General features: G+C 58.7%; 1 protein-coding gene across 1 annotated transcript in view; it reads right to left on the bottom strand.

Annotated features, from left to right (window-relative positions):
• The window catches only part of LGR6 (leucine rich repeat containing G protein-coupled receptor 6), a 74663-nt gene that overhangs the window by 16417 nt on the left and 42676 nt on the right, over positions 1-15570 (bottom strand). The window contains exons 5-6 of the mRNA XM_019750849.2: positions 14512-14727; positions 10168-10239 (exon numbers count right to left, since the gene is read on the bottom strand). Coding sequence (XP_019606408.2) covers positions 10168-10239; positions 14512-14727 — 288 coding nt within the window. The remainder of the gene's footprint in view (positions 1-10167; positions 10240-14511; positions 14728-15570) is intronic.

The following is a 15570-nucleotide window of genomic DNA, read 5'->3' as shown; positions in this document are numbered from 1 at the left end:
GCACGTCCCAGCTCTGGCACTCGAGGGGCTCAGCTACCATGCTCCTCTTGAGCCCCCCAGAATGACCGCAGCCTACCTTCTCAGCCTTTTAAAGCCACCCCTGCCCTGACAACTTCCGTGAGAGGGTGGTCCAGTGCCAGGGCGGGAAACATGGAGATAATGACAGGTTCCTCTACGTGACAGGGTCGCCACACTTAATAGTCCACAGGTAGAGGCAGGAAGCCAAAGGCCAGAAGAGCAGTGACAAGGTCTGGCAGCCGGTGAGCCAGATACCCCCCCCCCACCAGTCACCCACTGTGCTCAGATTCATGGGGGTCCAGGTGATTACAGCGTAAGCCCCCCCGCCCCACCCTGCCCCACCCTGCAGTGAATCAGACACTTTCCCTCCAAGTGACAAACCTCAGCACCCCAATGGGCTGCGCACAGGCCAAGGCCAGGACATGTCCCTGAGGCACTGTAGTCAGAAGCGGGGGAGTCAGGGGCAACAGGAGGCGCCCAGAAAACAGGCTGGAGGAGCAGGGTGAGTGCACGGACAGCCCCTGGTCCCAGGTCGCACGGAGGACTCACCCTCTGCTCTCAGTGGCCAGATCGCGTCCCCTTTGAACTTGGCTCAGCCCATCTGGGGTTTCTCTACTGCGGCCCAAGCAGAACTGGATTTCCCATAAGGAACCACAAGCGTCTTCGTCTAAATGTCTTACTATTGCGTGACTACCGTGTTTCCCCGAAAATAAGACTCAGCACCCTGGCAGGAAGCCTGTCTCCTGATAAAGGCAGCATGTGGAGAGGACTAGCCGCCAGCCCAAGGCCCAGACACGTGCGAGAGACACCCTCCAGGACCCCGGAGCCCCAGCGGGTCCCCAGGCAACTACAGCCTCTGAGTGGCCTGGGGACACTTAGGTGAGCCCAGTCGATGCACAGGTGTCTGAGGAAACATAAATGGTCATTTTCAACCGCTAACTTTGGGGTGAGCGGTTGTGAAGCCATAGAGACGAGGTACCCTGCTTTCCCAAAAAATATACTGACATCTGACATACATTTGTTACTTTACTTTCTTCCCACCCAACTAGGATGTAAGTTCTTGAAAAGGACATTTGTCCATTTCCCATTCTGGCACAGAGCTTAGCTCAACAGCTACTCGTTAATGAATACATGAATGGAAAGTTCTAGATACACCAATGAAAACATTAATGGACTCTTAAGGAATCTACGGTATTTCGGGAAACATTTAGATTTTGAGGTTGATGTGGAAAAGGCCCCAGACAATCGTGAGGGGCACTGCCAGGCTTGCCAAGGGCCACAGACACCACGAGACGAGTCCCCTGTGACTCTGTTGTCACTGAGCCCTTCAAGTGTCGCTAGACCCACGTCCAGGCGACTAGACTGAGTGGTTCCAGCCGCTTTGACCGTTTCTGGTCAGGAACTGTGCCAGGAGGGGCCTAACAGACAGTGGGGGAAGACGCGTGGCAAAGGCATGTGCACTGAAAGGCTATTTTTGCAGAGCGATGGGGGGCAATGAAAACTGTGCAAATGTCAAAAAGAATTCGGCCAACCACAGGCCACGAGGTGGCCCCACCTTCCTGCTTGGGCATCTGTGAGACTCAGCAGCCGGGTTCCCACCAAGGCCCCCTTCGTCTGGTGCTGTACAGGTGCTCGCGGTGCTACCTGCCCAGGGATCAGGTCGGGCACCGCTCCCTGCCCCCGAGGCTCAGGGCTCAGTTCAGGGCTACGGACGTGTGCTGCCCACAGCGCACAGAACTCTGCAGGATGGAGCAGAAGGGCAGGAAGGACAAGAAACACGTCTGTCCAGACAAGTGCACGAGACAACTGGACGAGAGGCCTCGGCCTGGAGCGGGACGTTCGGAGACGACATCAGAGGCCTGCTTGGACATGAGGCGTTTGAACAGTCTTGACTGCAGGGCGAAGCTTCGCAAGGCTGACAAGGGAAGGACAGGGCGTCCAGCAGAGAGAAGTGTGGCTATGCAGGCTGCGGGGTGTCCCGGGGCCGCTGTGCACGCTCTTCACGGTCTGCAGTCACCACAGGCTAACCTCGGCGGACAGCTGTCTACGTCCAGGCATAAAGGGCTTTGTCTGAACGTTCTTATCATCCTCACAACAGCCTCACGAGGTGGACACCACTATTGTACCCGTTTCACAGCTGAGGAGAGCCACACCCAGTTACTAAACGCTGAGGCAGGACCACTCTCCGTCCGCCAAAAGCCCCTCTCCTTTTCCAAGGACTGCGCCTACTGTAGCCACTAACCATGTGTGGTGATTGAAATTTAAATCGACTGCAAGTTAATCAAGTCTAAAGCTCAGCTTCAGTGTCACCAGATGGCAGTGGCCACCACACGAGCAGCACAGGTGTCAAACGTCTGCATGGTGCAGAAAGCCCTGTGGCACAGCGCTGTCCCACAGCAACACGAGAACTGCCGTGTCCCAGCCTCCCTTGCAGCAGGGGGGCCGTGTGACCCGACTTCTCCCACGCAAGGTGGGCAGCAGTGGCACAGGCCACAGAATTCATAACACAGTCAGCGTGTCTCCTCCACGGTCTCTCCACCCTTCCACCAGTGACCTGCCAAAGCAGGGTCCCAGGTCCCAAGAAGCCGGGTGGGTCCCTGAGTCACTACGTGGAGGGGGGCCACCTGCCGAGAAGAAACACACTCCCTGGACCACTGTGTGATCCAGAAATATCTGCCGTGTCTGACCTATCACACGTGGTCCAGCCTTTCGGCCTCCGGAGCTGACCGGCATCCCAGCCTGCCGCTCTGAGTCTGGCGCCCACACTCAGCGGCTCCCTTCTGTCAGAGCAGCAGCTTTTTAAATGCACAGCTGACTGCCACTCTCCTCCTGAAAGTCTGAGGCGGCTCCGCGGTACACACATACACACACACACACACACACACACACACACGCACCAATTCCAACGCCCAACACGACCTTGCAGCTCCGTCTGCCATTGCACCCTCCGCGTGTCTTCATACCCTCATGCATTTCCTGTGTCACTCCTGTCCGTGGCCTGGGACGGCCCCTGCCCACAGCCTCAGCTGTTGAAATCCTCGTCACCTTGGAAGTCCAGCTCAAACGTTGCTTTCTGCATGAGTCCAGCCCCCTCCCTGAGCCAGAGCGGCTCAGTCACTCTCAGCATTTTTCTGGACTTCTCTCCAGAAGTGTGCTCAGCCTGCGGCTGGTAAAGACGATGGTGGAGACAGCAGTCATTACCATGTACCAGCCACGGTGCTTAGTGACTTACATCTATCAGCTCAGGCAGGTGCTGTTACTACCTTCCTTTTGCAGCTGACAAACTGAGGCACAGACAGAGGCAGTCAGCTGATCCCAGTTGAGCCGCTAGGCATGTGCGGGCTGGCATGGCTGCCGGCCAGAGCTATCTGCGTGCAAACCGTCTCCCCCGCGAGAGGAAGCTTGCTGTCATCCGGAAGCCTGTGGGTTCCCTCTTGGGTCTCCCGAGGCCGGGCACAGGGCCACGTGTGTGAGGGGCATTGTCCAGGCTGAAGGCCTGCAGAGGGTGCTGCAGCATGGCTGGCCCCTGGGTTAGAGGTTGACATGCAGACTCCAGGCGTTGCTGGGAAGCCCCTGCCCCAGGCCCCTTCAGCCTGGCCCTTCCCTTGCAGGGTGGTTTGCGATGCCTTTGGCTGCAGCTGGAAAGCCCACACCTGTCCTCCCAGTCTATCGTCTAACAGCCCAGAATCAGCCAGAAGCCCGAGAGGAGGTCATGGTCCCATCTGCCGTTCCGGAGAGCCAGGAGCAGACGGGGAAGGGCCAAGGTTAAACAGAAGCCGTCCCCAACTCCAGCTGGAGGCTTGTCTGCAAGCTGCAGCCGTCCACAGCTCATCCTCCCCTTGGTGAGCTCAGCTGTTTCCAGCCAAATCCAACCAAGCTGGTGGCAGACACGGCCATTGGGAAAAACAGCTGAGAGGGTGAAGCCCAGAGCTGTCCCGGGGCCCACACCCACCTGCCTCCCTTCCAGGACCACCCCACTTTCCTCTTCCCATCGGCTGAGTGACAACAGCCAACTGCTGAGACCACTGGGGAGCCTCCCTGCGGCAGGAGTCGGCAGGATTTTATGTCCTCTTGTCCAGCCCCGCCTTCCCGTCAGCAAGGAAACTGAGGCTCGGACACAGGGGCAAATGGCTGCAAGTCTCAGAGCCTTGACTCGCATCAGGCCTGCTGGCTCCGATTAACACCCTTTCCACACACGCCACAGCGGCTCCCGATGGGAGTTTTAGGGAGCGTAGGAAGAGGAGATACGGAGAGGGTTGGGGAAAGAAACCTGGCAGTTCCTTTGGGCGCCGACAAGCGTGACCAAGCCAAATGGTCATGATCGGAGGCTGGTGTCTGTGTGTGTCACCATTTTAGGGTAGAAAGCGCCCATCCTCTGTGTACCCAGGATGGCAGGGAAGCAGGTCAGGAAATGCTCAATGTGCTTCCTTCCCGGTTATCCAGGCCACCCAGTCCCAAAGGCTGCTCCGTCTGCCTCATCCAGAGCAGACGCCTTTCCCCTGTCTTGCGCTGGACGTCAGACTTCCGGTCACTACACACCAGCCCCGTGGACACGCGAGGTGGTTTTGTTCTCCTCACAGCAATATGGAAGGGCTGATGGCACACACTGGCTTCCTCTACACTAGTCTCAAGGCTGACGTCAGTGTTTACTCCCGGGTCACAGACAAGGTCACACGGAGGACTGGGGGTGAGCCCGCTCCCCAGCGTGAGACACAGAACACACACGCCTCCCACAGACTGGAAACCCAGCCACCTCGTCCCCAAAGGCCCTGCAGACTCGGCCTCCATCTGGAATCAGGAGTGTTTGGGGCAGACGACATGGCAAGCCAGGAACGACGCAAACTGTATGACTGACAGCATCGTTTTACCTTCTAAACAACCGGCACAAAAAGCCACCCATTAATAAACGCTGCAATTAGTAAAACTGTCATCAGTTTCTATGGAGAGACACAGACATGCTCCAGCTCGGCCGCCCTCCACCCACACTCTCGTCCGCGCCAGAAAACTCAGGAGACACCTGAAGCCAGCACGGTAGGTTTCAGTGGGAGTGGCTGGTCCCTGGTTCTGAGAGGACTTGTTCCCTAATGAAGCACCGGGGATCCGAGAAGTCGGGGCTCGGACGGGGCTGAGAGGTGACGGGCCACTTGCCGCCAGCAGCACCAGCAGGGGTGCCCAGGGCTGCTGCTTGGTCAGGGAGCCCTTCCTCGTCCTGAGCTGGGGGGCCACCTGTCTTATTCCCTCAGGCCTCCCCTCGGCGGCTGCAAGACTGTAAGACGCGTGCAATCTGCCTTCCCGAGACAATCGCCGTGTTCCGCTAAGGCTGCTCCCACATTCTCCGAATCAAGGTTTGGAGACATTTCATCTTCTCACCACCCTCCCCAGAGAAGCCCTGGTCACTCTTAAGATGTGACACTCACAGCAGGACCCAGTCCTCCAGATGTGGGCAGTCCCTGCGGGCAGCACGTCCCTCACTTGGAAGCCCTGGGGACCTGAAGGCTTTGGGGTGCTGCTGGTCAGAGCAGAATGTGGCCGGATGACCTGTCCTAGTGACCTCACTTCATTGGTGTAAAGTCGGGGCCTGGGGTTCTCAGCCACAGAGCTTGTGGGAAGGGGATGCCGGATGATCCCGGGGGTTCAGCACACGCCCAGGGCATCCCTCCGAGTTAGAGGGCAGGGGACAGCGGTGCCATCTCACAGGCTGTGACAGGACCCCTGCGTGGACACTTAAGTCTGGGGCTCAAGGGACAGGTGTGGGTGATTGCAGTAAGGATGGACGGGGTGGGGAGTTGGAGATCAGATTATCCAGGACGCCTGGCCGAGAACCCTGGAGCCTCTGCGATAGCACGACACCCTCCTGTTCCCAAGTGTTTCCCCAGGGCTTATGATGGCGGCGCGGCACATTCTAGAAGCTCAATAAATACTTATGGCATGAGTGACTCTAAAGAAACAGGTAAGAGAGAGTGGCAATTATTGATTCTCACCAACATACCCGAGCTTGTTAGTCTCCCAGCCGCGGCCCCACCATGGCCGCCAGTGGTTCCCCCGCCCCAAGCTCTGGCCGCTCCATTCCAGACCAGCAGGGGGGCACTGTGGGGACCCGCAGGCTCAGAGGGGAAGCTTCAGCCCACTGCCAGCAGGGGACAAGAAGGGTGGCTTTGGCTTCCCCAGTGCCGGGCAGTGGGAAAGGGAAGGTTGTGCTGGGAGGAACGATTAGCAACTTGCCCTGGTCACAGACGCAGGACAAGCTCACTGGGCAACTCAATCTTCTGCCTGATAGAAATCATTAGTGGTTCTGCGGGAAAAGCCAGAAAGAAAACGTTTTATACGGAACAATGAATTCCTGGATCAGCCACAAAACCCCACACATTTGCAGCTAATAAACCCACAAATGGGAGCCGATTAAGGGCTGTGAAGGAAGAGTGCTGCAGCCCTGGGAGGCGGGGTCCTGGAAGGCCGTGGTGGGACCGGCGGACACTGGCCAGAGGCCGAGGCCGCGACCTAGTCGGCTGTTCATTAACTGGATGACCTCGGGCACGGTGGCCACTCTCTGCCTCAGTTTCCCCACCTGCGACTCAAGGGCACACAGCTCCTGCCTTATCTTCCTCAACAGGCGCTGGGGAGAGGGGACACGTGAGATGCGACAGCCTTTGAGAACAAAAGCCCTTTTCACTGTCTCATGTGGGTGCTCAGCAGGGTGGAAGGTCAGAGGGCAAAGTGGTCAGAGGGCCGCTGCTCCCTCTGGACTCTGGGGCAGAAGCCTCTGAACCCCTGCTGGCCCCTCCATCCCTGCTGACTGCTGTCCGGAGGTGCTGTCCACACCTCGGCCCCAGGCTCCCTCCTAAGGGAAGGCCCAGCCCGCACAGGGGCTCCCAGTTACCAGGAGGCCCAAAGCGCCTCGCTGAGGCCTGAGGGAAGGAGCCCTGTTCCCACGTGCCCCAAGTTCTGGCTGAGATATGGATCTAAGGCTTGGGGGTGGGCCCCTCAGGGAGCACCTGCTTTGCTCGGCATCGTTTTCTTTTCTTTTTCTTTTTTTTTTAGCACAGATTTTACTGGAGAGTAAAGCTGGGGTCCAAGGACCATGAGCTGTGGCCTCAGAAGAGCCGCCTGGCCTCCAAGCGCCACCAATCGCTGACCTGAGGGCCTCCTGGGACAACCTTCCCAGGACTATCCTTGGTCCTGCCTCCTCCTACTTGTCAGCCTAGACACCTGGGGAGTCCTGTGATGGACCTGACCTTGCAGGAGCAATGTAGGAGGCAGGCGGCAGGGGCCAGCGGCTTACCATCACCTACCAGTTCTAGAAACGGGCAATTTGCCCCACACGTCTGGATTTGGCCTGATCTGGAAAGTGGAGGAAATAACACCTCACAGGCTGGGGGCCAGCACACCTTTGATTCCTTGTGGGGCAGGGGCAGGAGGGAAGCGTGCCTGCAGGCTGCAGTCTGTGCTATCCGCCTCCTGCTGGGCTTTCTTGGCAAGGCCTCCAGGAGAAGTGGGAGCGGGTCCCCAGCCCCACAATGCGCGCCAGGCTTCCTGCTGCTGGGGGCCCTGCGTCTGCACGCTGCTGCCTCTGCTCAGCAGGAGAGGGTACAGCAGCGCCTGCCCCAGGCCCTGCCCCCCACTTGGATTTGCCTGGCTCTCTAGCAAAAGAGCGCAGGGCACATGCCTATCTGCTAAGCCCTGTGCCTCGGTGCCGCCCACCTGGCAGGTGAATGAGGCTCAGAGCTGCGGCCACTTCTCTGGCCCAGTGGTGAGCACAGGCAGAGCCGGGGCGGGCCCCAGCTCCCAGGGCAGAGCAGCGGTGTCTGTGCTGTGCTGGGGTCTGAGCGCCTGCAGGCCAGAGCTGCAGGCATGTGCATTGTGCGTGCACAGTCTGCTGTGTGGCCCACGTGCACGGCCGGCCCCCTTCCCCAGGTGGAAGGGCTGGGTGCAGCTCCCCTCCTGCCTGCTGAGAGGAGCCCGTCCCTGGAGCCAAACCACAGCGGGTGGTTTGATCTTCCCTCTGCAGCGAGATGAGAGAGGTGTAAGTGGCAGAGAGTTATGCCCGAGGGGGGAGAGTAATAAGGCGGCTACAAAGCGCGCCAATTACGCAACAATTAAAGGTCTGACTCTTTGTCCTTTCAAGCTCCCGGCCCCTCCCCCACACCTGGCTGTCCCTCAAGTGCTCAAGGACAGAGGACAAAAAGCGCACTCTCCCCTTTTAACTGCAGGTCAAAAACTGGAGGAACTGGGCCCTGGAGGGTGGGGAGGATGGACCCAGAAGGCGAAGCAGGACAGAGTCCCGACAGCTCTCCTGTCACCCACACAGCATTACTCAGATGACATTGCAGATTAGGACGCAGACTCACAGAGGCCCATGGCCCCAGGCCGTGTAAGGCTCTGTCACAGGCTACTTGCCTGCACAGCGCCCACTGGGGGGACTGCTCGCGTCCCCACCTTGGCTGCCCCATCTGTACAGTGGGTGCAGGGATGTGAGTGGCAGGCCCTGCGCCCCCAAAGACGAGAGATGCAGTGGGCGCCAGGTGGCAGGCTCTGAGCTCTAGCCAGCACCAGTGGACCGGGTGCCCACGCAGGCCTCCCGTGGCCCTTTGAGAAAGCAGCAGGCAGCCCCAGAGTGAAGAAATCACTGCTGGCTGGCTCTCAGAGGGGCCGTGCATACCCAGCACATATGCCCCCACGGACTGCCCTGCCCAGTGGGAGAACGCCCCACATCCTGGGGCAGGGAACCTCAGACTCCCTCCTGCTCTGCATTTGCCCAAAGCTCTGCATCCCCAAGAGGTGGCTGTGGGGGCACCAGCTTCCCTCAGGGCTCTCCAAACACCTTGCACAGTCCCCCTTGACCCAGACGACGAAGGCAGCAGGGCAGTGAGCAGGAACTCAGGTCTGTTTTCTCAGCTCACAGACCAACTGGCCTGGGCCTGCTCGGCCCCAGCAGGGAGTGACTTCCCCAGACATCAGTTCTCTAGCTGTTGACCAAAAGGCTAGATTGTTCTGGAGACGCAGAGGGGGCTCAGGGTGCATGTCGGTTCCCACTCTCCTGACTCCAGGTTGGGCATGCGGTCAGCGGAAGGGACAGCTGGACCCAGCTTGGCCATTTCTCCTGCTTTGGCTGAGCCTGAGAGAACAGCAAGCTCCTGGCTGTCCTGCCCATGGGACGCGGAGGGGAGGGGCGTCGGCCCCCATTGCCCCCCACAAGCACAAACGCAGACACTACATGCACCAAATGGTTTTGCCCAGCGCATGGCCTCCACGGGCCAAAGCTTGCCCCCGGCACCTCCCCTCTGCTGCTCTGTCACCTCAGGAGGGTCGCTCTGCTGTGTGTTGGGGGCGAGAGAAGTGACCATGCCCCTGGCACAGCCAGCCCTTCCCCAACCTCACGCCCTGGGTCCTTCACTCCCCAGCACTGCCTTCCCGGCTGGCACCAGGTGGCCATGCAGCCCCCCTCCTGGGAGCCAAGGGACCCCAGCTGGCATGGTCGGTGCAGTTCTCTGCTCAAACGGGGCCCCGGGGCCTGCTCTGCAGGGGTTGGCAGTGCTCCGGAGGGAGCGATGAGAGGCGCAAGTGCTTTCTGACCTGACCAGAATCCCAGCACAATGATGTACGGACAATACAGCTTTTTAAGAGTCAAAGTTTAGGGTGCTTTTTATAGTCAGGCGGGAGCGCCGAGGGGGCCACCCCCCATTAATCATTTAGCTGGTGAGGTCAACTGGCAAACAGGCCCAGCACTGCTCTGTGGTATTGTTTTCCCTCTGTCAGCAGCCACTGCCACACAGATGTCACACTGCCCTGAGCCAGCCCAGCCGCACTCCCAAGCCTGCCGTCCCATCCCGTTCTTCCAGCTGCTCCTTGCTGTTCCTATTTCTACTTACAAATGTCATTCTCCTGGTGGGCTCTGCTGGCAGGGATCCTAGGTTCCCCCTTTCTGGGCCACCCTGAACCCCAAGAGGGCACCTTCCACCAGAGAGGAAAGGCATTCATTCTGGCAACAGGCCAGAGGAAGTGGCAGGGATGGTTGCCTGGTGAGCAGGCCCAGAGCCAGACCCCAGCATCCAGTCCTGCTGGCCTTGCCCCTGCCACCCCCGCCCCCGATGCCAGGCTTTCATGCCACCCTCCCTCCGACGTCAGGCTTTCCTGCCACAACCCGCCACTCACAGTGTCTCCAGATTGCGCAGCCCCTCGAAGCTGTGGGTCCCCAGATGCTGGATGCGGTTGTTATGAAGATGCCTGTGTGGGAAGGAGGGACACGTCACACAGGTGCCACAGCCCTGGGCCAGGGTGGGGGCGTAAGTAGGAAGGTGGAGGAAGAAGCAGGCAGAGTGACCCCAGTGGTCCAGCGCTGTCTCCAGGGACAAGATGATTGGCCGAGACCGACCTCGGAAGTCAGTCTCCAACGCTGGGCTGACCACGGGCTGCACCGTTTGGACTGCGATTGAAGGCAAAGGGGAGAGGAATGCGCAGGCCCCAGCTAACTTGTCTCCTACTAAGTTCTCAGACAAGGTCTGCTGTCCGCAGAGGCTGAGGGTGAGGGGGCGCTCCAGTCTGAGGTCCTGCTCCCCAGGACACCGCTGGCCTGACTCAGTGTCCAGACGCACTTCTGGGAGCCAACAGCCAACCACTGCAGACAACATATAATTAAGGGCTAAGCTTTCTGTCACAGCTGCAGGGAGCTGCAGACAAGCTCCGAAGTGGGGACTGGTGAGGCCAGAGCAGTCAGGGCGGGCTTTGTGGAGGCGGTGATCTGAACAAGCACGGGAAGGGCATTCCAGGCAGGGGACAGTGAGGACCCAGGTGCAGAAGGGAGCGGGGCTTGGCCAGGGTGTATACAGGCTGGGAGAGGCACACCAGTTCGGGAGAGACTTCCGGCGTAAAAATAGCTAATTGAAAATAAGAGACTTCTGCTCTTGGTTCTTCTGCTAATTGCTAATGAAATGAGTGAAACAGCAAAAACAAGACCCCTGCCCTCACCCCAAATATTACCAGTTGCAACAAAGCAAGGGGCAGAGACCTCACTTAATGTAAACAAACTGCAAAACTGGTGCCAAAGAACTGGCACGAAAACAAAAGCTGGAGAATTCACCCTAAAACCCCAAATCTAAAGAGAAGCAGCTCCATGAACATCCTTTGCGCCCTCCCCACCTGGCTGCCCAGGGGACAGGTGAGAGGGGAAAGCAAGCCCAGCTCCAGGCTCCTCGCTGACTGAGGACACAACATGGCCAGAAGCCCAGAGAGATCCTGGGTAGAAGGTGTGGCTCCGGTGGGTACCACACACTGAGCCGGGCTGGCTGGAGCAGAGCCCGTGGTCTGATGGAGACCGGACAGCACTGCAAGCGCCCACCTCCCCACACCAGGGCTCAGCCAGGCGAGGAGACCCAACTGACCTGCAAGGCCACCCACAAACTGGAGCTCTGCACCGGGCGGGGGGCGGGCGTGTGGACACCAATGGGGCCCAGCGATGACGCAGCTAGAATGAGTGGACAGCAATCCAAGCCCAAGAGGGAAACCGAGGGAGAGGGGACACGAGGATGCAAAGGTCTGAGCTTGGAGAAAATGTAAGTCATGAATGAGGAACAGAAAGAAACCGTCACAATGGCTTTCTGCTACGAGACCATCCATGAAGCAATACTTCAAAGACAACATTTTTTAAATGAAAGAAAAAATGGCAATATAGACTGGGGACCACAACGACATTATTAAAAAACTCGTCAATAAATTTGAAACAGCCGCATAGACTCTGCCGAGAACTGGAGTCAGAGAGAAAGTCTGAGGTAATCACGGAGGGCTTGGCGGACGGAGACGAGAAGGTAGGACCAGGCCCCAATGGCTGCAGACGGCCTTCAGGTGATTCAGCACAGGGCAGCTGCTCGCTCTGAGGCAGGGAATCCGAAACGAGACAGAGCAGCATTCAAAGACAGACTACAAAAGAAAATTCTCTACGATGAGGCAAGAGTGGAATGTGCAGCTCAAAAGCATCCATTGTTCCAGAAAGTGGGACGCGGCCTATTCTACACGCTGACATGATCTAGTGCAGCTATTAAAGTTCCAGGATTAAAAGACGTCTTCAGGCAGAAAGGGGCAGAGGCCAGGCTGGGGGCCGGGAGGGTTCTGGGTCCTGTGTCCTCCCGTCGCGCTCAGAGGGTCTGTCCCTCCTGGGAACCGGGAAGAAACCGGGACCCCTCACCAAGAGGTTAATATTTCCATCTCCTCCGTGCCTCTAACCCAGTCCCCAAACTGTCACTTCTGCCTGCTTCCTGTTGGACTCTCTCCATTTTCCACCCCTCCTCCCTTTGCAGCCTCTCTGGACCACACTGTCTCAGCTTTCCAAAATCCCAGCCCCCGGCCTCTGACCCCCTGAAACCACCCATTGAACCGGGGTCCTGCGCACCTCTGGCAGCCGCCTGGGGCAGGGTGGTGGTGCTTGTCGTCCACATGAAGGGACAGCATTTACACACGTGACACCACTGCTGACCAATCAAGTGCTGCCTCGGGGTCCCATCAGTGCCACGGCAGTGACAGGAAGGGAATGCACGCTGTCACAGCAGCGTGACGCCAGTAGGGTGCCAGCAGCAGCCCCTTCTCCCTGCCCCCCACTGGGGTGTCCCCTTGCCTCCCATCACCCCCAGGTGTCCTGATCTGCCTCCCGGGCCTTCAGCCGCTCACCCCACCATCCCTACACAGCCTTCCCGCTCCGCCCCCTCTCACAGGTCACCTGCTGCCACCGGAAGCCTCTCCTCTGCAGCCCTGGGAGCTGCAGGCAGGTGAAGGACAGAGGCCAGGGGCCAGCTGTCCTCCACGGCTTCCCTCCTGCATGGTGGGCTTTCTCTCCTGGCCCCTCGCCCGTCCTCATGTCTGGGGGCAGCGCCCTCCCTGAGCTGCCACAGCTCAGCTTCCAGCTCCCTGGGTCCCAGAGAAGCTTCAGATTCTTTCCACCATCCGAGAACCTGGGGATCAAGTCGCTTAGCCTTGCAGACGTCCCTCACCGTCATGCCTCCCCCGGCCCTCGGCCACCTCCCCAAGCCAGACCTGGTTGATTCACGAGAGCCTGCCGACTGACCTCTCTGTCGTCAGTCTCCCTATTCCCACCCCTCCTCCCAATTGACCATGAAACACCCCTGCACCTTTGCTCGGACCTCCGCTCCCCTGCCCCACTGGCAGATGAAGCCACACTGTGCTCTGGCACTAAGGCCCCAACTCACGTTTCCGGGCTTTGCTCCCACACACTGCTCCTGCCAGGCTGGCCGGTTTGCACCGCTGCCTCCCCCGAGGGCCTGTACTGACACCTGTGGGCCTGCCTCGTTCCTCACCACCTTCCAGGCCAGGACCCAGCCCACCTTCCCCAGGACCTCCCACACGTCTGTGAGTCTGCCATCTCCAGGCCAACTTGGCCCAAGTTCCAGGACTCATCAGCTTCCTTCTCGTATGTCTTCTGCTTTTCCCACAGCCTGTCGCCCCTTGAGGGCAGCAGCCGTGTCCCACATAGGCTCTGTAAATGCTGCTGCTAGTCATTCACAGGGGACCCATCACGAGTCCCTCATTTTCCGGCAGACCTGAGCCCACTGCCTCGGGATGTCACAGGGGTATCAAACACCAGCTCGCTGCACCCCCGTAAGTACCCACCAGCTCCCAGAAGGCCCAGGGACGGGCGGTCATCCTGGTAGCAGGACGTGGTCCATACAGATGTTCACTCAGGATCTCCAGTGTCCCAGCACAGAATTACCTTTTTCCCGAAAATAAGACCTAGCTGACTAGGTCTTATTTTCGGGGCAACACAGTAGACAAACAAATTGGTACCTGCTTTTTCATCTCTCAAATGGAGCTAAGCGTCATCCATCCCCTGGTTTAGAAAATCACACCAGCTTTCCAAGAGCACGGGGGGCAATGAGCAGTCACCAACACACGCTCTGGCAGCAATCAGTGTGGAACCCAAAGCAATTACACATGACCTCCAAGCCCTGAGTAATTACCCCATGAACTTACCAATCACTCACAGCAATTAGCTCGAAGCTAATTTGCCTCTAAAGTTCCCACTGAGAACGGGGCAGAGTTAACCCCAGGCCCCAATTCCTGCCAGGGATGCTATCTCCCCGGTAATTACCAGTGACGCCTTTTGTGTGCCTCTCCAGACCCCGGAGACAGGTGAATTTACCCTCCCCCTACCGTGCCCGCGCATACAACAGCACCACCTGGTTCTCAGATGTGGTGCAAAGCATGTAAGGCATTCTGGCTTCCATTCCCACTAGAAGGCGTCCTCGTGTTTGCGTGGTGAGGAGGGCATCTTCAGTCCTGCTCTCTGGTTACGGCGCTCTGTCCTTTATCGACATTAGAGCACGTCGATAGCCCTCACGTCACTGGCTTCATGACAACCCCATGGGGTCAACAGGGCGCGAGACGCCTCATTTTACAAAGGGGAAACTGAGACCTGAGGTTCAGTAACTCCGAGAGAAGGGGAAGGCCATGGACCCCAGCAGGACCCGTGGGGGCAGGGCAGAGCATACTCACAGCACAACCAGGCTGGTGAGATTCTGGAAGGCGAAATCAGGGACACGGCGGATGTGATTGAGTGCCAGGGTCACGGCCTGCAGAGCAGGCAGGTTGTTGAGGGCCCTGACGGGGACCTCGGTGAGGGCATTGTCGTCCAGCCACAGGTGGCGGAGGCAGGACAGCCCCTCGAAGCTCCTCTCCGGGACCAGGGAGATGAGGTTGGCATCCAGGCGCCTGGTGGGAAAGAGGATGGAGAGGGTCAGTGCAGGCAGGACACAGACCGAGGCTTGGAGCTGGATTGGGTGGGGCAGCCAGGACCCCAACAGGCTTCAAGAGCAACCAGGCCACCACTGACCCTGTGTCACACCCCTGCAAGTTCCCAGGTTTCGCCCCATCCCAGTTCTTGATCCTTTACGCCATATGTTCCTATGATGGCACCAACCCCCCCTCAGACCCAGGGCTGAGCCCACATGCATAGATCACAGCACCCCAACCCCCAGGCTCCCATGTCTCCCCACCCAGGTCCACTCCAAGGCCATGGAAGGGACATGTCCCACGGCTGACAGAGCGAGTTCCCCTCCCCTAACCATAGGAGAGGCTCTCGAAGAGGCAGTGGCCGTGTCACCCAACCCCAGTGACGCCTGCTCCCTGTCCCCTCCAGGACCCAGGAATTTGATGGGATCCTGCCAAAGCCCTGGGGCTTCTTGCTCAGTTGGGGGCCTGTGGGAGCCTGCCTGCCACCACCGGAGTCCTTGATACACTATTTCTCAGAACAGAGGGGTGGCCCTGCCTGTGCCGCCAGAGGTTCTGTGGTGACAGGAGAACTTCTGATGGGGGGTCCAGAAGATCTTGGCAGCCCACAAAACCGGAATCTGCCCATCTTACCCTTAAAGATGTGCCCAAGCCAATGTCCCTCATCAATGTGTTCCCGTCTGGGATGCGGGCTGAAACCTCATCACCCTATGCGGCTGGTTCCACAGGGACCAGAAGGTTCAGTAACTCCGAGAGAAGGGCAAGGCCTGTGGCCAGAGATTTACGCCTGGACTTTACTCCCAAAAGAGGCTCTGCCCCGAGACG

Source organism: Rhinolophus sinicus, linkage group LG12, assembly GCF_036562045.2.
Source record: "Rhinolophus sinicus isolate RSC01 linkage group LG12, ASM3656204v1, whole genome shotgun sequence".
Taxonomy (NCBI): domain Eukaryota; kingdom Metazoa; phylum Chordata; class Mammalia; order Chiroptera; family Rhinolophidae; genus Rhinolophus; species Rhinolophus sinicus.
Note: the sequence above shows the minus strand (reverse complement) of the source record. Positions and strands in the feature narration are given on the sequence as shown.